Here is a 22,536-nt window from a genome sequence, read left to right on the forward strand (position 1 = left end):
GGCGAGACGGGGAGAAAGCTCAATGGAGGGAAGTCACTGCGTACAAAATGGAATGTGCAAATGCACAGGTGTGCCTGTGATGGGATGTGTGCACGGATCCGTGTGGAAATGCATGTGCATGCGCGCATGAGCATGTGTCTGTTAACATGTGAATTGGAGAGCGTGTATGTGTGTGTGTTCACATAGATTCACCATGAAAATGCGATGTCCACGTGTGTACAAGTGTGTGTCCCCGTGCTTACAAGTGAGAAGTTCATGTACGTGTGATTCAGAATGGGTGGAAACGAAGGGGTGTGGGCACAGGGCCTGCCTTGGAGACAGTGATGGCCCGGGAGGAACTCCAAGCTGGAGGTCTTCAGTCCTCGGGGAAGCCACCCACAGGCCACCGCTGGGCTCCACCAGGGAGCCGAGCTCCACAGCACGAGAAAGCCAAACATCCTAGAGGTGAATGAGTCTCATCCCACATGTCCTGCAGCAGCCCCTGTGCCCAGCTGGGCCCCCCTCCTCAGCCAGCCCCCAAAGGCCCCGGCCAGCCTCCCCGCCAGTCCACCCACTCACACTGGGACACCGACCACTGCCCAACTCACAAGGCCCATGCTCCCACCCACACCGCGGTCACCATCCACACCTTTGCGCCTACAGGCCCTTTAGGGCAGAGGGCCACAGAGTGGCATCCGGGGGTGAGAGGCTGCGGTCTCTCACATGAGCACCACTTGGGGGCAAGGGGGCAGAAAATGAAAATGTACGTTTGTTCTTGCATAAGGAAACCATGGGACGGTACCGATAAAGACCAGCCACCGGCCGCAGATGGCTGTTGAAGGTTATATTTACATTAAGGGAAACTAAAAGTTCAACTGCTAAGTCACACTGGCCACATTTCAAGTGCTCACCAGCCTCCCAGGGCAAGTGTTGGACAAGGCAGTTCTAGAAGGATCCAAAGAAGCTACTGACCACATCGCCTGGGGGGTGGGGTGGGGCTGGAGGATGGTGTTGAGATGATGGGACAGACATCGTGGTCCCTTCTCATCTCTACTGAATTTGTGTTTCGTGGGAATGTATTTGCCTCCTTAAAGCATACATATAAACATAGTATACACACACACACACACACACACACACACAGATTTTAAAACCCACCACTGTGCTACAAGACCCCTTTCCCCTTCCCCTCTCGCCGAGGCTCCTTTCTGGCTACATTCCTCCCGTTAACCTCCTGGTCTGGGCCACAGCCAGGTGGACGTGCTGTGGCACACAGAGGAACCCACTCAACTGAGTTCAGGCTGTCTGCCCTCCTCATTCCCACCGGAGAGCCCCTGAGCCCTCCGACCCCACGACACACACACACAGGCCACAGCACAGCCCTGCTGCCCCGCCGGCTCCCTCCCACAGCAGCCCTGCCCGCAGCACCAAACAGGGGACACAGGTTAGGGGTTAGTGGCACCCTCGGAGCAGGATGCTAGGCGCATGCACAGGGGTCGGCCGGCCAGGTGCCGGCCCCAGACACCCCCACAATGCAGCACTCGGTGCCGGTACCTGTTCTTCTTTCTGAGCAGCCGGGAGAGCAGTTTAGTTTTCTTTCTGTGGGAACGGACGGGACGCAGAGGCCTTCATTTTGGGGAAACGCCCAATTTGAGGCTGGCCTGCTCCCTTTCCTCATCAGCAACCCCTCTGCTCAGAGGGGTGCCAAGGGGCAAAGCCTCCCCTAAAGCTCAAAGGCCATGAAGAGGGCCTGACCCTGCCCTAACCCTAACCCCCATCGCCCAGTCCCGGGAACCCCACTGACCCTGGCATGCGGCCAGGCACCTTGGAACAGAGCTGACAAAGTGAGAGGGTGCAGCCCCGAACCAGGGCTGACCAGCTGAGGGAGACTGCTGGCCACCCACCCTGCCTGTGGTTCAGCACACAGGGGCTCCTGGGGCCCACAGTGCCTGGAGGGGGGTGCAGCTGGCCGCTGGGAGGCCTCTGAGAGGAGGCAACCAGGCTGCAAAATGGGCCACCTTGCAGTAAAGGAGGTTCACAGAGCTCCACTCCCCCCATCCCCTCCATTCCCCTCCCCATCCGCTCACAACAGCCTTCTCCCACAGGAAGACTGGGTCCAGCCGCTGCACTGCCCAGGTGGCCTCCATTCACCACCCTCCCATCTTACCTGTAGGCCCAGCACAGGGAGAGACCCTTCCTCCCTGCAGGGACCTGGCCTTGATTCCCCACCCCTACCCTGCCCCCTGCTCACCCCTTGGCCTCAGGGCCTCCTGTGGGCTCCTTTCTCTCAGTCACACACATTCTGGTTCATTTTCAGAGAGAAGAGGAAGAGCAACATTCCCTGAATAACTCCTTAGTCCTCCATGGCCCCCCAGTTGCCCCAAGACACAGATAAATGTTCCCCGTTTCACAGAGAGGAAGCTGAGGTCCATCCATACCCTGTGGGCTGTGCTGTCACAGGTGCAAGCCAAAACGGAAGGGAAATCCCAGACGGGCTATCATTTCCCTTGACCCGCAGCCAGAGGGCAAGGCACTTCCCTCCTCCCTCACGGTTTCCCCTCAGGAGGCAGGAATCTCCTCGCAGCTGGAGGGGACCCTGAGAGGCCAGACCAGGCCAAGGACAGGAACAAGGATGATTTTGTGTGTGCCCAGGATGCCACCATCTAGGGACTTGGGCTTTCCCAGGAGCAAGGAAAGGAAAAGGTGGCACTACGCCCCTGCTGGGGGAGGAAGGCTCCCCTTCCAGGTGGCTCCGCACCAGCACGGAAGCTTGGAGTCCCCGGGCCCCACCTCCAAGGCTTCGCAGGCACCCTGGCTGCTGGGCTCCACAGGAAGGGAAGCCAGGCCCAGGCCCAGGCCCGGGCTCAGGTGTCAGGTGACGCTCAGACTGTCCAGGAGTGCTCCTTCTCTGATGCCACACACCAGAGGAATGTGGGGTGCCCTAACCTGTCCCCCTGAGCACAGAGAGGCCAAACCCCCAGGGCGGGGCAGACACAGCCCTGCCCTGGTCTTCCAGGAATGAGCAAGCTCTGCCCCAGGACCCTGCCCCAGACCACACCTCCCTCCACCCCACCCTCAGCCAGACGGCCAGACAGTGCTGGGCTACACGCACCTGGGCTGGGCCTTGACTGTGAACGTGTTGCTCCCATGCTGCTTCTCCAGGCTAACCAGCACATCGTTGAGGTTCTGGTTGAGCTGCAGGGGGACAGCAAGCAGGTGGGGAGAGCCTCTGGGGCCACCAAACACCTCTGTCTCTCCAGTAACATCCCTGCTCCTCCCCATACCTAACCCCTTCTTGCACCCCGTCCCTTACCAGGAGTAGGGAGCTGGGAATTGCACACCAAACCCAGAAAAACGAAGGGGAAGAATGGAGAGAGTGGGCTACATTACTAATCGTTACTGCTTCTGAGGACCATCCTCTCTCTTCTTCCTACTTGTAGCAATTTCCTAAAATGCCTCATGCAGCTTGTACAGTTTTTAAATGTTTTTAAATTGTTTTTGCAAACTAACTGTTGATTCTAATTGTTAAGGTCATTGTGCCAAGATGTTTTCAGGCCACCCTACAACTGCCAAAGATTTCACTAAAAGCACAGACAGGATAGAAGAGGTTTATCCCGTGTACACAGTGATTCTCACTCCTGAAAAAAATTTCCCTCTTTCGCTTTGACCACTAGGAAGCTCAGAACTGAATTTTCCTCCTACTTTACATAAATGTTTTCTTCCTCCAAACACCTCTTCCCTTTTTAAACTTTTCATAAGTTGTCTCAAATGTTTAAAGGCAGGAAGGAAAAGAATGGGAAGACCTAAAAGGCAGGAAATCATAGTAAGGGTGGTGGCTCAGGAAGAGGCCCCAAGCTGCTGCTTCTCCTCCTGCCCTGGGCCTGGACTCCACCGCCATCACTTGGTTCTTTTGGGCCCAAGAGACAGAGTCAGTGACCCCTCGAGTGCACGGAGGGAGGGGCTGCCAACACTGGGTCTCTCCAACTCTGCTTTGTAGTTTAACTGCCAGTTAAAATGAAAATAATACAACATAGGAATTCAAGCTAATCAGACCCCTCCTTACCCCGGATTCTGGCAGATAAAACAGACGCATTTCAATGTCTTAAGAAACATGAGAAAAAAATTGAGAAATTCTAGGAACTTATTGACTATTTGCCTACGAACGGGGAAAGGGCCAGCATTCTCAGAGCTCCCTGAGCCAGTGTTGCCTGAGAACACACTGAAACCTCAGGAGGGGCTGGTTCCATCCAGGCAGGGAGGATAGGACGGGGCGAGGAGGGGGCAAGGGCCAGGCATGTGGGCCCTTCTCACAGCCTCCCCAGCACTCCCACTGGGCCTGGACGCTCTAGAGTGGCGAGCTCCTGGAGGCCAGGACCAGGCGGCTCTCCCCAAGGCCCAGAGGCAGCACTGTGGTTAGTAGTGTGCACCAAGCCCCAGCAGGAAAAGAGGGAGCTTGGCCGGCCCCGTCCTTGCCTCTGACCCTGGCCCTTGGCAGCAGAGCGTGGCCCAAAGGGGTCACCGGGACCTACCTTACTCATCTCCTTATGGAAGTTCTCCTCCAGGCCCGCAATGCTCTGGAACGTGTTGACATAGAAGCCTACACGGCTGCGGGAGAGAGGGAGGGAGGGGCAAAGAGAACACACAGGTCAGCGGGCGGCCCAGGAGACACACACACCGACACACCTCCAACTTCACCAGAGACACCAACTGTGGGAGGGCACAGGGCACAGCGGACAGACATCCTCAGGAGGGAGGCCAAGGCTCAGCGCCACCACCTCTGGGGACTCACCCCTGGGGACTCACCTATTCCACAGGGACGGCAGCTCTTCCTGTAGGTCCACGTTCATCTCCTCAAACACCTTCTGGGCTTTGATGAGCTCCTCCTCTGCCTGAGGGGCAGGACCCGTCACTCCCCGCCCCTCCGCCAGGCCTCTGTCCCAGCCAGCTGGGACCGGGCCAGGCCCACCCGCCCCCCAAGACCTGCTTCTCCCAACCTCCCACCCCCGAGATCTGCTCCCCCTAACCTCCCACCCCAATGGTAAAAGGGACACCCCTGCCCCACCCACCCCCACCCCCACCCCCGTCAGGCCAAGGTGGGCCAGGAGGGAGAGGAGGAATGAGCAGGGCACAACAAGAAGGCTCCAGACAAGGGGCCCAGAGGCTGGGGCACAGGAAGGTCACAGACCCAGCCCAGCAGGGACCCTGACCACTTACACGTGAACCCTTCTCAGACTAAGTGTCAGCCTGCTGCCCAGCTCCCTTGGCCTTGTCCTTGATGTCCCTGCCTGAGTACCCCTTTCTCAGGGTAGGCTCCTACTCAGCCCCAGCCCCCAGCCTGCATTTCACCTCCCTGTAGGAGGTGGTAGCAGCATTTCCTCTGTGACCTGTCCCACCACACAGAGTCCAGAGGCAGCTGCTCAGGCATCCAAGAAGGACAGGGGAAAGATGGGGGTGAGGGCAGGGCCAGGGGAGGAGGGAGCTAGGTTGCCGGGCAGGATGCCAGGGCTCACCCCCAAAGCCCTCACCCTGGCAGGGCCAGCCCAGCGCCCTCCAGACCCGCTCACACCCACCAGGTGGCGCTAAGGCCCCATCCCAGAGCCGAAGGCGGAGACTGGTGAGAGTGGCAGTGAGTCACAGACCCCAGGCAGAGAAGGGGCTCTGCTAGCTCATTGGGAGGACACTGCTGGAAACAGTGACTCAGGGGGGTGACTTGGATTCAGAGTCTGAGTCACATCCCAGGAACGCAGCAGGCCCCTCCCCGGGGAACACTCCCCACCAGCAGCCTTACATTCTCAGGCCTCTGGCAAAGGCAGCCACCTGACCAGAGCGACAGACCAGAGCCACAAAGCACACGATTTCCGCAGCCCATCCAGCTGTCCCATCCAGCTCCAGGCCCACTATCCCTGCTGTTCCCTGCCAGCCCAGCCTTGGGGATGGGCGTGAGGCTGGAGGAGTGAGGGACCACCCTGCTCCTGATGACAATTATCTTCAGGTTGCTGGAGCTTGCTAGAATAAGCTCCTTGCCTAACTGTTTAAAATCTAACTTAAAAATTAAAGGTGGAATAGGGAAAGAGAGAAAGAAAGAAAGAAAGAAAGAAAGAAAGAAAGAAAGAAAGACAAAAGAAAGACAAAAAGAGACAGAAAGATGAAAGAAAGAAAGAAAGAAAGAAAGAAAGAAAGGCAAAAGAAAGACAGACAGAAAGACAGAAACACGAAAGAAAGAAAGAAAGAAAGAAAGAGAAAGAAAGATGAAAGAAAGACAGAAAGACAAAAGAAAGACAGACCGAAAGAGACAGAAAGACAGAAAAACAAAAGACAGAAAAGAAAGAAAGAAAGAAAGAAAGAAAGAAAGATGAAAGAAAGACAGAAAGAAAGACAAAACAAAGACAGAAAGACAAAAGAAAGAAAGACAAAAGAAAGAAAGAAAAACAGAAAGAAAGAAAGAAAGAAAGAAAGAGGGAGGGAGGGAGAGAGAGAGAGAGAGAGAGAGAGAGAGAGAAAGAAAGAAAGAAAGAAAAGAAAAGAAACAGAAAGAAAGAAAGACAAAAGACAGAAAGATGAAAGAAAGACAGAAAGAAAGAGACAGAAAGAAAGACAGAAAGACAAAAGACAGAAAGAAAGATGAAAGAAAAGACAGAAAGAGACAGAAAAACAAAAGACAGAGAAAGAAAGAAAGAAAGAAAGAAAGAGAAAGAAAGAAAGATGAAAGGAAGACAGAAAGACAAAAGAAAGACAGACTGAAAGAGACAGAAAGACAGAAAAACAAAAGACAGAAAAGAAAGAAAGAAAGAAAGAAAGAAAGAAAGAAAGATGAAAGAAAGACAGGAAGACAAAACAAAGACAGAAAGACAAAAGACAGAAAGACAAAAGAAAGAAAGAAAAACAGAAAGAAAGAAAGAAAGAAAGAAAGAAAGAGAGAGAGAGAGGGAGGGAGGGAGAGAGAGAGAGAGAGAGAAAGAAAGAAAGAAAGAAAAGAAAAGAAAAGAAACAGAAAGAAAGAAAGACAAAAGACAGAAAGATGAAAGAAAGACAGAAAGAAAGAGACAGAAAGAAAGACAGAAAGACAAAAGACAGAAAGATGAAAGAAAAGACAGAAAGAGACAGAAAAACAAAAGACAGAGAAAGAAAGAAAGAAAGAAAGAAAGAAAGAAAGAGAAAGAGAAAGACAGAAAGAAAGGAAGTAAAGAAATGTCTGAGCATGCACGCCTCCGGCAGCTCTTGGAGAGGACCAGACCCAGCAGGCCCACCCTGCCATACTCCACTGTCGGCCACTCAGGTAGGTACTGTGGGTCTGTAGAACCCAAAGAATGAGTTCTGGCACTGTCACACACCCCTGCCACCCAACTGCCACGGGTCTGGCTGAAGACCCATGTTCCCCAGGAGCTCTGGCACAGCTCCCGTACCCCCAGAGACCACCTCTCCATGGCGATTCGGCCACTACCCCACGACACTGGTCCTGACTCCCCAGACGAACAGTGGTGACAATGACACTGAGGATGGCCTAGCAGCTCATTGCTGTAGGCCAAACTCTGTTTGCACGCCCAGCAATCCTGTGAAGAACAGGGTGGCTCCGTTTTAGCGTTCCTGGAAGTCAGGGCCTGTGTCTGTCATTCCCTTTGGGTCACATTCTTCATATTCTGGCTGTTTCTGAGGCACTGGAGGGGGCAGGGGGCCGGGGGAGAGCTTTCCGTTGCTGGAGAGATCTTGAAGCCCCGGTGGCTTGGCTACACACCAACGGACATGTGGAACAGATGGAAACAGGCCCGCTCACCATGCCACAGGGCACTGGGGTCCCGCAGGCAGGTTTTAGGGGACTGTGGCCAGTGCAGAGAGCAGCTCAGAACTGGCCCAGGGAATATGTGGCACTGGTCAGCTTGAGAGAACACAGCCTCACCAGGTCACACTATCTCCCCAAAGTCAAGTCAGCCAGCAGGGCAGCCCCGGGACCACAGTACCCCAGCTCACAGCCAGACAGCTGCCCGTGGGAACTCAGAAGACTCCCCAGCTTCCAGCCAGGCGTGAGGCAGGGTGGGGACAGAAAGAGGATCTGCTCAAATAAAAATTGGGTCCAAATGGGAAAGCCAATTGGGCTGAAAGGCCAAACATCTTCAGTCCAACATCCAAAGATGAGATCATATGCCTTAGCCTCCCTAGTGGCTCCCCTGAGGCGGGGGGATGGGGCCCTCCCAGCAGGATCCCCTACCCACACCCCACCTGGGAGCTCAAAAGCAGCCACAGGCACCACCCCAAGCTCCACAGTCTCCCAGAGGCAACAAAAATCTTCACCTGGTCTCCTGCCAAACCCATCTCAGGGAAAATTATGCAGAAAGCCTGGGTCTGGGTCAGTGGCCCCAACCCCTCCAGCCAGAAGTCCTGAACTCTACAGGCAGGGATGGTACCCCAGACTCTAGCTCCTCCTTCACCTCCTGAGGGCCATCTCCCCCAGACTTTGGAGATCCAGGGTCAAGCTACCCTCAGGGTAGGGCTGTCAACAACTCAGTGCCTCCAAAGTCACCCCATAACTCTAGTCTAAAAGAAATCAGGCAGCAGGTCAGATAAGAAATTGGGCCGCGAGCCCATGCTGAGCCCAGAGCCCTCCACATCACAAGCGTTCAACATGTGCAGGTTGAAGATGATGAAATCAGGAGGTGGCCCAGAAAAAATGGGGCCACTGCCCAAAGAGAAACCCAACCTGCTGGGTCAGGGCTCTGTTGCCCACCCCCACCTCAGGACCACGAAGGGGTGCTGGAGTCCTGCCAGTTTCCCTGGAGAGAAACCATGAGGCCACCTCTCCCAGGGTGTATCTAGCCGTCCCTGGCCACACTGCGCTCACCAGGCACCCAGTCCATCCCAAGGGCAGAGGTCTGCAAAGAGCGAAGTGTTACCAGGGTATTAAGATCAGTCAGGAGTTCTGTACAAAGGCCTCCTCCGAGAAGCCCTCCAGAACCACTGTGGTGCACAGTTTGCCCTTCGAGAAACTCCCAAAGAGCCAACCCTCCAGGCCCCCAGTCTCAGATCCCAAACACACTTGCAGAGCCTTCCCAAGGTTTCCCCTCTAGGGGCACCATGAGGGCCCACAGTTCCCAAGGGTCCCTTCGAGCTGGAGATTTCGCCTCTCTGGGCAGGTGTGTCTCCTCAGTAAATTCTGGACAACCTCACAACTTTTACTAGGCTTGAAGGACAACACATGTCCGGACAGGAGCCCTCAGAGAGGGCAAATGGCTCGGAGGCTTTCCTGCATTCCCAGAGGCTAGGATTTCATAGATTCTCAGGACTACCAGAGACCCAGGCATGAAGCAACAGACTGGGGTCCACCCCAGGTTAACCGGAGCCCCAGGCCCCTCTGAGTCGCCCACATTTGACCTCAGGTCTCCTCTGAAGCAGGAGCTCTCCCAGCAGAGGCATTTGAAAACAGCCCTGCCCCTCACCAACCCAGGAAAGAGACTGAGCCCTCCCCCGCGCCGGGCAGTGCAAGACGGGCGCCCAGCGCCAAGGACAGGACAACAGACCAGAAGGCGCCAGCACGTGCAAGGTTAGAAGCCAGTGTCACCTGATTTCGGAGCAGGTTAGTTTGAGCTACGAGATGAGCCTGCAGTTTGCCTTGGCACCACTGGGGGGCGGCTTTCTCAAGCAGCGAGACAGGCTGGGGGTGGGGAAGGGAGGTCAAGGCGAAGGAGAGTGGAGAAACAGGAGGGAGATGGGGAAGAGAGAAACAGAGACACAGATATTAAACACCAGTCCAAACGTCCCAAACACAGTGACAGACAAGCTGGCCGCCCCTCCAGGGGACCAGCCCCCCAGCAGGTAAAGGCCCCTCGAGGTCAAGAGAATTAAGGGGAGCCCCAGGCAAGGGGCAGACAAGGGGGTACAAAGCAAACTGTGCAAGCAAACTTGCACTCCAACTGCAAAGCAAAATGTGAGAATCGTTAGCAGGGGCAGAGGGGCTCAGCAAGGTTGGTCCTGCTCCAGGGTCGGGGTGGGCTGGGGAGGGGAGGGGGACCCACCCTCGGCCCCTCACTTGTGGACAGTGTGGCCAGCCCAAGCCCTGTGCCCCCAGGCTTGTTCCAGCTGAGATAGGGTCACATCAGATCCCATGACAGAATTCCACTCAGAGCACGCCAGGTCGGGCAGGGCCATTCCAGTGAAACCCAAGCCAGGCCTGTTCTCATCCTGGAAAGTGGCCTCGGAGTAGGGTGGAGGAACCAAGGGCCAGAGCAAGCACCAGAGGATGGGCAGGAAGTGGGCCCTCACCCAAGTGCCCACAAGGGCCTTTCACTTGCCGCCGTGGGTCCAGCACCATCCTCCACCCGCCTCCGCTACCTGGGACTAGTCACCTGCTATAAAGCCATCTGCAAGCGGGGTTGATGGTTCCTGCCCCTGGGGAGCAGAGACAGTCAACAGTGCAAAGGGGTGCAGGGAGGGCAGCACAAAGGAAGGCCCCTCCAAGGGACGTGGGTACCCAGCCTAAAAACTCTCCCCCGCAGCCCTGCCCTCCAGCCCTTACCTTGGCAATTTTGGTTTCATCCTTCTTTTTGGCGGTTTGGAGGGACTCGTAATGGTGCCGGGCGCTGTCATAGTCCACCAATTTCCGCCCTCGCTTGGCAATGCGTGACTGGAGGACAGACGGGGTGGGGGAGCGGTGCTGAACAGGGCCTCACCCATGCTGAGATGCTGACCAGGCTGGGCCCAAAGAAACTGGGGGAAGACGAAGGGCCCAGGGCAGTCGACCCCGGGCTCAAGAAGGGCATCTCATACATGCTTGAAACACGTACTCCAACATTTCTGGTGGCAAAGAGCTCACACCTTCGAGACAGTCCCTGCCCTCTGGGGTCCTTTCTCATACAGAGGCCAAACCATGTCCTTCAATATCCACCCGTTGTTGTCAGTACCCTCCAGCCAGTACTGTGGGAGAAGCCTCCACCCTGGCCTGGCCCTCAGCTCCTTAAAGACGCCTCCTGGACCCCAGGCTTCTCTTCTCCCAGGCCACCACCATTAGCCTCCTTTCCATACTCTTCATAAGGCCTCTTCAGGAGCCTGAGCCATCTGCATTGGGCGGCCATGGGGGCCAGCATGGAGCCTGACCCCCCGGGTATCAGGTCTAGCACAGCAGTCAGCATCTGGGCTCAACATCTCTGCTTCCACGTCTGAAGCATCTGGGGCCCAGTGGCCTCAGTGGGGACCCTGGCACACTGACAGTTCCCAGTACCTGGGGGCTGGCTCTCGGAACACACCCAATAACACATATACACCCAGATAAGAGGGAATACACACAACAATACATACATTCCCTTCTAAGCACACATAGGCTAATGCAGGACACCTATAGGCACACAGGCCCAGGCCTTACATGCCCTCAATACACCTTATACAACCCTATAGTCGTTCCACAGTGACATGGCCACACACACATACATGCACCACGGGGTCTCTTCCCCTAGTCCGGAGACCCAAAGGTTCAGGGCCCAAAAGCTGTCAGCTCTGAAAGGCCCAGGGCTGGGGGCTGGTGGGCTGGCCTCAGAGGGAGCAGCCCTGGAGGGATGAATTGCTGGGTGAGGGAGGTGCCTGCCTTCGGGGCATAGCCACCTCAGTGCCTGAGCGGGGCTGGAGGCTGACCCTTCCCCCCACCCCTCTGTCTCCTCTCCCGCTCCCCTGCACAGGCCACCAGGCCAGAGCAGGACCGATCTATAGAGAGTGCCTCTCACCTTGATGTCAGGGAACTGGCCCAGGTATGTGTCCATGGTCAGCAGTGCCTGGTCCACCAGCTTCTGGTGATAATCCAGCCAGAGGAGGTCATTGTTCTGAAGGACGTAAGAGTCCCTGAGTATACGGCTGGGCGAGCTGGGCCGCACCCAGTCCCCTACCCTCTCCTCCCAGCGACCTGGGGTCAGCTTCAGCCCCATCACTTCACAGCTCAGAGGCTTCTCAGAAGCTTGGGTTCCTTGGGTGTGGAATGGGTGTACTATAAAATCACTCCTGCCCTGTGGCCTCTCATGGGGCAACTCTAAGGGAACGGATAAGCCCAGGGTCAGGGAGTCGAGGTGATTTGCCCAAGGGCACACGGCATGTGGATGCCTGAAAACCAGAAGGGCTTGTCCCCATGGGTGAGGAACGGGCCGGGACCTGAGACGAGGAGGGCCTTCCGGGAAGGACTGAGGCCACCTGCCTCACGCGCTCACCTCAGCTATCTTGTTTGCTTCATCCCTGCCAGGCCAGTCGGGCTCGTACACCTCCTGCAGACATTCGTTCAGTTTCTTGGAGGCCTCGTGCATGGCTGTGGGGCAGAAGGGCCATGCTGCAGCCAGGGCCACGGTCACCCTTGCCCCCACCTCCAAAGGCCCTGGAGGTGTGTGGGTCCCCTCTACCAGCCCTTACCACTCCACCACAAACCCTGCTCCCCTTCCCAGCTCTGCACCCATCAGCAGCACGTGGCAAAGGTCCTTCAGTGTCCCATGAAGCCCCCCTCCCCAGGCCGGGTGTGCCCCAGGAGACCCACCTGCCCCTTACCTTTGACGGAGGCCAGGTAGGTCCGGAGATCCTTCTGCAGTCGAGTGCCCTCAGTCTGCAAAGAGAATGACAAGGACAGCATAAGGGCCCGGGGCACACCCCATACCTGTCCCCATCCTTCCTGCACCCTAGCGTGGACAAATGCAGGCTGCTCCTGACAGCTGCCACAGATCAGCTGTCCTCATCAGGACACCAGCGGGATGAGAGGAGACGAAACATGCGGAACAGCCCCCGAGCACAACCCAGCCTGGAGCACCACTCGGAGCACAGCAGCTATTGCCTCTCTGGCGACAGAATGTACTGGGCCTCCAGCGTTCCTCAGCACCACCCCTGCCTCAGGGGCCCTGACCCCAAAGGATATCTGTCCTGAGCCCGTCAGCACCTGCCTCTTGCAGGGACTCTTCAGATTCCTGTAAGGAAGGCAGGAAAATGGAGACCCCTCCACCCTGAATAAGACACGGGGGCACAGGCTGAATGGCACACACATACAATGGGGTCGGCGGCCCCCAGGCATGCTCTCACACGACCGGGGACCAGGTGACCAATGAGCACAGAACACAGGAGTGGAACACCCAGCACCTTGTCCTGAAAGCTCAGGCCAGCAGGCTCCCACTGCATCGTGCCAGAGACAGAGGATGGCACTGGAAGGGGTGGGCAGGTGGGCTGCGGAGGTGAAAGGGAATGGCTTAGCGAGGCTTCAGAGAAGTGCGGGGTCGTGCCCGGGACTCTCAGGACACTGGCCCAGCCAAGAGGGAGGAGGCAGGAGGTAGGAAAAGGCTGGCCAGGGGACTGGGCCAGGCAGGAAAGACCCTGAGCTGGGGAGGCAGCCCCAGCAGCTTCCTGAGGCAGCAGGACCGGCACAGAGGATGGCCCCCTGGGCAAAGCCTCCAGTCCCTCTGGATTATCAATACCACACAAGGCAGGAGCAGGAAAGCGGAGTCCCAGGGGAGAGAAGGGGCCAACAGGCTGAGGCAACAGGTGACGTATGAGACCACCAACAGTGAGATGCTGAAGTGTCCAGAGGCCATGTGTAAAGTGGGAGAGCGCACACACAGGCTTTAGAGTTATGAAGGCCCAAGTCAGGCCCTCACTAGACATGTAGCCTCAAGCAAGTTACCGAACCTCTCTGAGCCTCGGTCTCCTCATCTGCCAGCTGGGGTGACCGAGCCCCGCCTGGCAGACCACAAGCTCACATGTGCTCAGGGAACAGCGTAAGTGAGCCAGGCCAGGCCCCTAGCTTCAGGAGATGGGCTTTATGCGGACGATGGTGATGCGGGGCAGGGGGGAAGCTTGAGGAGGGCAGGGCCTCTGGAGAGCCAAAGGTGGCAGTGCCAGAAGCTGACTTCTGCAGGGGAGGAGCACCGTCCTGGCGCCTCCCTGCCCTCCCTGCTCACGTGTCAGCAACACCCCTGGATCCCCCTGCCCTGGTGGAGAGCAAGATAGACATGGACCCGGCAAGCAGCCACAGCCCTACTCCTGGCCTGCCTGGTGCTTCTGCAGATGACAGGTGGTCTCTACTCCAGCTCAGGGCAAGCAGGGACACAACCAACCTCCTAGGCTCACCCAGGCACCCTCAAACCTCATCTGTCCCCACCCCCCAAACAGGCCCTCCCTCCTCACAGCCAGGGCCTCCTCTTCCTCCCGCAGTGTCCCCAGAGCATCATGCACCAGCTGGTTCTTTCCCTGCACCGTCTTCATGGTATCATTTGCCCCCACCTGACCGATGAGGAAGCTGAGTGGTTCAGTGGCTTGCCCGGTGTTCACGGACTGGAAGACCCGGTGAGGACCCCCACAGCCTGGACACTCGGGCCCCACCCGCAGCTGCCTACTTATTACAATTAATGCTTCCAGAAAACAGCAGAGGCGTCATGCAGGAAGGGTTTCAGGGCAGTGCATAAGATGCACAGTTAGGGAAGAAAAAAAAACCCTCTCCAAAATTCCTTCCGTCCCCCCAGAGTAGCCTATAGAACCGTGGCCACACCTAATTCTGAGAACTTTAGAGTTTGAGGCTTGTTAATTAGAGATCAAAGGAAGAAATTAGAGATCAAAGGAAGCCAGGCCACAGCATCCAAAGCTCTCTGGAATTCTATCTCGGGCCAGATGTGAACCGCGCGGGACCGGGAATGAAGAAGGGCCATTCCCACTCTTGACGCTTTGGTGGCTGAGGTGAGGATTCAAGTGTGTTCATGATGTGATGCCATTGCATTCATCTGAGCTGGCAGAATCTTCCAGACTCAGCTTTTCTTCCTGCCAAGCTCCGTCATCCCACTCCCCTCCCCAGCATCATACACATCACCCCGAGGAAGGGGTCTCCGTGGGGTGGCTTTCCGTGCTTGCCCAGGCCTCAGGCCGTACCAGGGCTCCTTGTGTTTCCCAAACAAGGCCTCGCTGTGAGCAGGCACACTGGGCACAGATGTGCGAGGGGCCGCCCAGAGCTCTGCCTCACATGTGCCAGCCGCAGCTGGGCCCCTAAGCCACACTCCCCAGTCAGTCCCCGGGACCAGACACAGCCCTCCCCCATGCAGGCCAGCGCTCAGGCCAACACAGAACCTGTGTGTTTGCTCCCAAACTGGTTCCCTCACCCCCCCACCCCCCAATAGAGCATCCAAGAAACAACTCTCTGGAGGTTCCCAGGGCTCTAACACCCCTTGCAGAGCAGCTGGGGGAAGAATAAAGCTCAAAAGCACAGTCCCTCCAGCCTGGCTCTGTGGGCTCCGGACTCAGAGGATTCTGGAAGGACACAACTACCCAGTACCAAAACCCAGGGCAGTTGCATGGGGGGTGGCTTGGCCAGCATCCCATATCCCTGCTAGATCTCCCTTCAAAGGGTGCTCCCTGCCTTCCCTGACATCAGCCCCGACCGGTGGTCTGAAGACCTAAGCTCCTATCTTCCCAGGGAGTGCGGGGGGCTCCCACATAGACCCTCTCTGGCTCTGGCTGACTCTTGCTGCTTGCAGTCAGTTTCAGAGGATCATAACTCAATAGCCAGAGATGCCCTCTCTGAGCCGAGCAGGCCCTAAGAACGAGAAGGAGTCAGGCCTGTGCCCCCTCGGGGAGAAAAGCAAACAGCAGCAATGAGCCCTGCGGTGCAAGCTACAGGTGGCCCCAGGACAAAGAGCATGGCCCACCCGGAGGACCCAGGATGGCTTCCAGAAAGGCCTGAGCTGGACCTGAGCTGCGGGGAGGTAGTGGAGGAGGTGAATGGGCCCTTTGGGGTTCCCCAGTGCAGGGACAGAGGGCAGAAGGGCTAGACTGGCACTAAGTGGGGCCAGGAAGGGCTCTGATATGCCCCTGTGAGAGCCAGCGACAGCCAGGTGACCTACACCCTCACCTAGGGCACCCAGAGGGAGGGGTAGGAGATTTGCTGCCTTGAAACCCATATTGCCAGCCATCCTAGTCCCCAACTAGCACTGGGCCCATTCTGCTTGGTATTCCCAGATAAAGAGCAGGAGAACACTCAGCTTCCAGACTTTCCATACTCAGACTCCACCCCACCTTTCCTGGGGTCACCCAAGCCCAGGGCCCCAGTTACCCACACACACCAATCAAATCCAGAACTGCATGGCTGCCTTAAACCCCAAGAGAGGGTCACCCCAAGCTTCAAATGAGACCTCAAATCCACCCCCTCCTGCTCGGCCCCTGAAAAGCCAGTCACCCTCCCCAATCTGAGGACAGACAGAGCCCCAGCTCAAGTGACCACTCCATGCCTGCCACCCTCACTGGCTATCTTTAACTCTGGCCTCACTGCCTGGTCCCTGAGCCCAAGGATCACTGAGTGACTCCCTGTCCAGAGCTGGGGCCCAGAGAGGGTGACTGTGAGGGACGAAAGTGGAAAGCAACGCTGTGGTCATAACACTGGGGCCAGACCACAGGGAACCTCAGATCCCAAACCTGTGCTTTTTCTCCTTCCACCAGACAGCCCAGCCTGCTCTGAGGCAGCCCCATCACCCCCTGCCCAGCTCAGGAGCCCTAACCCTTCTCTCCAACCCAGCCAGCTGTCCTCAGGCCTGGGACTCAGCTCCAGAAGGGGTGCCTGAGAGTGGACAGATCTGGACACCACACCACTGTGTGCCCTTGGAAGAGTCGCTTAACCCCTCTGAGCTTCAAGTACCCATCTGTAAAATGGAGGATATCAGCATCCGCCTCAAGAATGCAAGGTTAGTGTCTGTAAAATACAAGCAGTACCTAGTCTATAGTCAAGAATGCAAGGTTAATGTCTAGTGCCTAGTCTATAGTAGGTACTCTAGCAACACTGATTCCCCCAAGGGCTTTCAGAGCATCCCACAACCTGAGGAAGCCAGCTGAGTAGGGGACAGACCCCTGGAGCTTTCAGGTGACAGAATCAGAAGCAAAGACTTCAGGGTTCTTAGCCAAGCCTCCATTTTGCAGGTGAGAGAGCTGAGGCCCAAGGAGCAGGGGCTCACCCAGGGTCACACGGCTCTGTCATGGCACCTACTGGGGCCTTGAAACACTTCCCATTAGCGGCCTGGGGGACAATCAGCCATGAGGGCTTCTATCCCTGCCCTAAGGAACCTTTCAACAGAGCTCCTCTGGCAGGCAAGGATAAACTTGGTCCTGGGGACTTTTCAAGCTGCTCTCTGCATCCCCCTCTCCCACCATGCCCCCAGCCCTCTCCCAGCATCCTCCCTGGGACTCTCCCAGCATGTCCCCAGCCCTCTCCCAGCATGCCCCCGGCCCTCTCCCAGCATGCTCCCTGGGACTCTCTTAGCATGCCCCCAACTCTGACCCAGCATGCCTCCAGACCCTCTCCCAACATGTTCCCCAACCTCTCCCAGCTGCTTTCTGACCTTCTCCTTAGCTGCTCTTTAACTCTCCCAATATGCTCCCTGACCCTCCCCTGTCACCCCAGCCATCTCCCAGCATGGTCCTCAGCCCCTAGCCAGTGAATTGTCAAAGTTCTCCAAAGAGGACTCCCTCCCCCATGTTGCATTCCAGCTGCAGAGGCATTGGTGGGCACCTTCAGTGCTTTCAGTGGCCTCAGACATGAACAAGGAGGAGGAAGAAGACTGGTTTGGGCCTATTTGGCCCCTTTCCCAGGACAGCTTAGGCCCTAACCCCACCCCCATGCCGATTCTCACTCCTTGTGGCCTCTCCTGGCCTCCACCCCCATCTGTCACTCACTGAGCCTGGCCTGCAGAAGCCATGGGGCCACGGCCCAGTTCTCCCTCACTTCCTACTACCTCAGCCCTTCCTCAGGAGGGGAGAGTCACCAAGGTCATCTCATTCCCCACTTCTGTGTCCTCAGACACAGCCACAGAAGTGGCTTATTCTAGACTCAGCAGATTCATGTGAGGAAAAAGTTTCAGGGACGTCCCAGTTGAGGCATTCAGGGTCCTTCAGTCAAGAAGATACAAGAAGTCCTCTCTTGTATCGAACCACTGCCCCCAGGCTGCCAATGTGATTAAGCCCCTTCTGTCACTGGTCTCTGACCTATGCAAAGGGACCTGATAACAGTGCCACTGTAGTCTTTGGGACCAAACAAGTATGGATCTAAATCCACTCCCAAAACAAGATGGCCTTGGACAAATTACCCAGCTTCTCTGAGCCTTTCTGCTTCATCTATAAAAAGGTGACACCGGATACCTTACAGGGATGTTGGGAGGCACACCGGGCCATGCTTAGCAGCTGCTCACACCAGATCCTGTCTGCCCTGCTCCCACAGTACACTCTGCAAATGCCACTCTCCTCCCAAGAAGCTTCTTCAGCTCCCACTTGCCTCGACGTTCAAGGTTTTCTAGAGTGTGGCCAAAACCCCTTGCCTGCTCCCACCTGAATGCCACCCCCCTCCCCCAGGCCTCCTTCTTCTTTCCCATGGACTACGTCCAGAACCACTGCTCCCTCCTCGAGGAAGTCCTCTGTAACCTCATCAGCCTGCACGGGCCCCTGCTCCATGCTCTCTTACTCCATAAATTCAGCTCTTGACATTTTCTACCTGGAAGCCACAATTCCATTTTGCACAAGCTCCCTAAGGCCAAAGGCCACCCACACTTACCAGCTGTTTGTTGAAATTCTGGACACACTGTTCAAACTGCTCATCCTTTGTCTCGTCTGCCTTCCCTAGTTTCTGGAGGACCTGCCAAGGCAGACAGAGAAGGGAGTGTTACCATGAGAAAGTGAGTGCGAAACCAAGAGTGCCCGATCGCCAATACCACAGACAGCCCCCCCACCCTGACCAGGGTCTTGGAGGCCCACCGCCAGTATCACCCAGCCCAGGGCACTAGGACCATCAGAAGGTCTCGTGGCTGCTGGGATCCCCAAAGGCAACCCTGAGTCCATCAAGTCTTGAGACCTCCCCATCCTCTATCCAGGGCTCTCCCATTGGCCAAGAGGATGAACTTAGGTCAGGTTTGCTGTAGTGACTGAAACCAGGCGGAGGGGAGCTCCAAAGGCAGCTTATGGGGTCAGGGCCCCCTCTTTGCTGATCTCACACTGCGACCCTGGGGGCTCCGCCCCAACCCTGGCAGCTAAAATGTGAGCTGAGCACAAAGAGGGGCCAGGTAAGGGCAGCCCCACTTCCCCCACAGGACTCCATTTCCTGGGCTGAGAGTTTGTGAATACCAGAGGGAGGAGCAGAACAGCCCCAGGACAAGGAAGGCAGCAAAGGGTGGCTAGGGGTCAGGCTCTTTGTGTCCCAATCTGACTAGACTTTCAGATGTGACCTGCCCCAGCCACCCTGCTCCCTTCTTTAGAGCCCAGCAGGCCGTGCCAGGCCCACTGCTGGCACCCACACTCACACTCACACACATGCATTCACACACACACACACACACACACACACACACACACAGGCTTGCAGCCACCCGCTCTACTCCCAGCTAGACATCTCAGAGGTGGACTCTCCCCGTGGTGAGTCACACTGTGCTTTCTCAGCTGTGTGGGGGGAGCCGAGATGGATGGGTTAGGGCAGAGAGACCCAAGGCCAAAAGGGGGGGAAAGACCTAAAGAGGGAGGAGCAGGAGCCAGAGAGGAAGTATGATGAGAGAGATAGGGAGGTGGAAGCTAGGAGGGGTGAAGGCAACAGGGGAGGAGAGGGCCGGGAAAGAGACGGATGAAAGATGGGTGCCGAAAGGGGAAGCTATGGCAGAGACAAGGTGGGTTTATGGGAAGACAGGGAAGGCAGAGAACCCCCCCCCCCGCCACTTACAGCACCCCCACAGGAAACAGGAGGACCCCGCTGAGACATTCAGCAGAGGCAGTGGCCACAACCCCACAAGAATGAGAAAGAAAGGTAGCAGTGGGTGGGGGTGGCAGGTAGAGGGAGAAAAGGTGGCCTGAACCAAGGGAGGCCCTGTCCCAGAACAGAGTCCGGACCTTCCCAGCCCTGACTGGACCTGGGATGGCCCGTGCTGTCCTGCTGTACCCTGTCCAGCTGGCTCGGGGACCACGGCAAGGTCTGTCAGCTCTCAGACCCACTCTCCGCGTGGAGAATGTTTAGCCATCTCGTTAAGTGCCTGCTATGTACAACAGCCATGGGCATCTCTGCTGGGGCAGCACACATCAATCAGACATGGATCCAGCCAGACAGAGGGAAGCACATGGGACTATGGGAGCCCGGGGTAGGGATCCCACGCAGCCTCAGCAATCAGGGAAGACTTCCTGGGGGAAGTGGCAGCTCAGGCGGCCGGGGAGAGCGTGCAGCAAAGCGAGGAGACCAGAGAGATGAGGAACATTACCAGGAAATTCAGAATAGCTCAAGGTGACCAGAAGTCACAGAGGATGCTGGGGGAGGACGTGGGCAGTGGGAGGAGCAGGGTGGGCATGGGAGGGCGGCCCACAAACAACTTTGTGCTATAATGGTCACAACACGGTTTATCAGGCCAGGGCAGCTGCAGGCTGATATTGAGGTGAGAGGAAAAGAGCAAAACTAAACCCCCATGAGCAAGAAACTCAGCACTTCCCGCCATCCACGGGCTCCCCCACTCCTCCCTTGGCAGCAATACCCAGCTGGTCCTGGGGAAACAGGGCGGAGCTGTGGAGGCACCTGGCCTGCTCTGCACTGAGCCTGAGTAGGTGACTCACCCCCTATCAGACACCGGCCCCTTGGCCCCACCACCTCCAAAGACAGAAATGGAACACCAGGTGGGAAAGAACTTCCAGAAGTCAAGAGAGGCCACAAGAGACAGTAAGAGGCTCCCAGGGAACAGGGTCCAGGCCTGGTTGGCCCTCGAGACAGGAAGACTGGGAAGGTGGCCCTGTCCACCCCCCTGTCTCCCTTCTCCCCAAGGAGATGTACTCTGTCAGCAAAAGGTCCCCAGTGCCCATCCTGCCACCAGAGCTCCTGAGGGCTCCAAGCCCCCAGATCTGCACAGACACGCACACGCGGCCCCACTTCCCCAACTGGCAATGCACTCCACCCAGACGGCTCCCCACCAAGGACACCTGCAGGCCTGAGGACAGCCAGCCACAGTGAGCAATGCCAGGCAGTGAGAAGACCGTTTAGAAAAGGCACTTCCTCTCTGAACTTCAAGTGCGTTGTCTGATGAATAAACAGAACACCAGCACCCACCTTAAGGCTCATATCTATAAAACATGTGTCTGTACCTGGCATACTCGAGTAACAACAATCTCCTAAAAGGCCTTCAGAGCAACCTTCACACAATTGGGGGCCAAGCCTAACACCTAACAACCCCCACACTGGGCCCAGACTGATAGCATCCCAAGACACGAGACATAATTCAGGCGCACACACACTGAACATACATGCATGCGCACACAGTAAACTCCTATCCACCCTTCAAAACTTTGCTCGTATGATACCTCTGCAAAGCTGCCGCTGCCCTCAATCTCCCCAACAACACTCTGTACCACTGAAGGCCTGGGACCCACCCTCCTCACTGCTGTGGGATGTGCCCAAGTGTCTGCCTCTGGCTCTCTGCCCCAGCCATGCAAACAGTCTGAGGTCAGAGACAGTGTCCAGCCTTTTACATGTTCCCAGTTCCTGCAAAGGGCTGGGCACAGGGCAGACGCACAACTTGTTCTTGGTGCCTGCTGGCTAATCTAAGCCATGACCTTCAACAGAACATCCCATCTCCCAGGCTAAGTATCCTCTTATGCAAAATGGGAGGGTTGCATACAGAAAGTACTCAGCCAGACACACAGACAGAAAGCTGACCGTGAAAGGTCAACATTAGGATGAGGGTTAGGATTGGCACTCACATGACCTGAGAACCGGTCTTGGATAACCCAGGTCCACTCCAGCAGGTCCCAAGCCTGAAGGGGCCGTGTGCAGGGGAGTGACCAGCTCGGGAAGGTGGGGTAGGCTCCTGGCTCCACGTGACCTCAGGCTAACTGCTTAACCTGTCCACACCACGAACGGTAATCACAACCTGTCCACACTGTGAACGGTAACCACGGCATGGCTGCAGGGCTGTTTCAGGAAAACGCCCAGTGAGTGAATGCTGGCCTTGGCCTCGTTAATCCTCCCCTGCACCTACCCCATTTTATAGGTGACAGAAGGTCACACAGCGTGGGTTCCCGCTCTCAAGGTGCTGCTGGTGTGGCTACTAGAGGGAAAAGCAAGCCGAGCACTGCCTGCCTCGGAGCAAGGACAAAGACAAAATTCGGTCCGGTAAAAATCCCACAGCTTCCCGCTACCAGCTTCCTTTTTTCCAACCTCTGTAACTGGAACTCCTGCCATGGCCCAGCCACTGGCTAACAGACCTTTATGACCGGCTGCTGGGGAGCCCAGACCACGACCCACCCCCTCCCTGCCACCTGAAGCTGTTCTGCCATGCTGAGATCTGTCCCCGTCCCCAGGGGAGGCCTCAGGGCTGCTCTCTCCAGCCCCCTTCATTAGGGCCTTCATTAGGACACACATGCACACACTCAGCCCCCTTCATCCAGTGCCTTCATTAGGACACACCTGCACACACTCAGCCCTCTGCTCACCAGGAGGCAAGCGTGGCCAAGGCCACAGGCCTTAGGGACACAGGTGCTCCACCCATTCAATACGCGGTTAGTGGGGCCTCCCTGTGCCCAGCTCACACACAGACTACTGAGAGTGGCTGGGGGACTCTGGGCATCCAGAGGGGC

At 56.6% G+C, this 22,536-nt stretch overlaps 1 protein-coding gene across 12 annotated transcripts in view; it reads right to left on the reverse strand.

The window, feature by feature from the left end:
- The window catches only part of BIN1 (bridging integrator 1), a 55,649-nt gene that overhangs the window by 10,174 nt on the left and 22,939 nt on the right, over positions 1-22,536 (reverse strand). For 8 of the 12 annotated variants that reach the window (XM_047870201.1, XM_047870200.1, XM_047870199.1 and 5 more), the window contains exons 2-9: positions 18,497-18,577; positions 12,484-12,538; positions 12,156-12,250; positions 11,682-11,777; positions 10,484-10,591; positions 4,783-4,868; positions 4,509-4,584; positions 3,092-3,174 (exon numbers count right to left, since the gene is read on the reverse strand). In XM_047870201.1, the coding sequence (XP_047726157.1) occupies positions 3,092-3,174; positions 4,509-4,584; positions 4,783-4,868; positions 10,484-10,591; positions 11,682-11,777; positions 12,156-12,250; positions 12,484-12,538; positions 18,497-18,577 (680 nt within the window). Of the gene's footprint in view, positions 1-3,091; positions 3,175-4,508; positions 4,585-4,782; positions 4,869-9,529; positions 9,623-10,483; positions 10,592-11,681; positions 11,778-12,155; positions 12,251-12,483; positions 12,539-18,496; positions 18,578-22,536 lie in introns of all 12 variants that reach the window. The other 4 variants (XM_047870207.1, XM_047870206.1, XM_047870205.1 and 1 more) reach the window with 1 other exon arrangement.

This window comes from Prionailurus viverrinus, chromosome C1 (assembly GCF_022837055.1).
Source record: "Prionailurus viverrinus isolate Anna chromosome C1, UM_Priviv_1.0, whole genome shotgun sequence".
Taxonomy (NCBI): domain Eukaryota; kingdom Metazoa; phylum Chordata; class Mammalia; order Carnivora; family Felidae; genus Prionailurus; species Prionailurus viverrinus.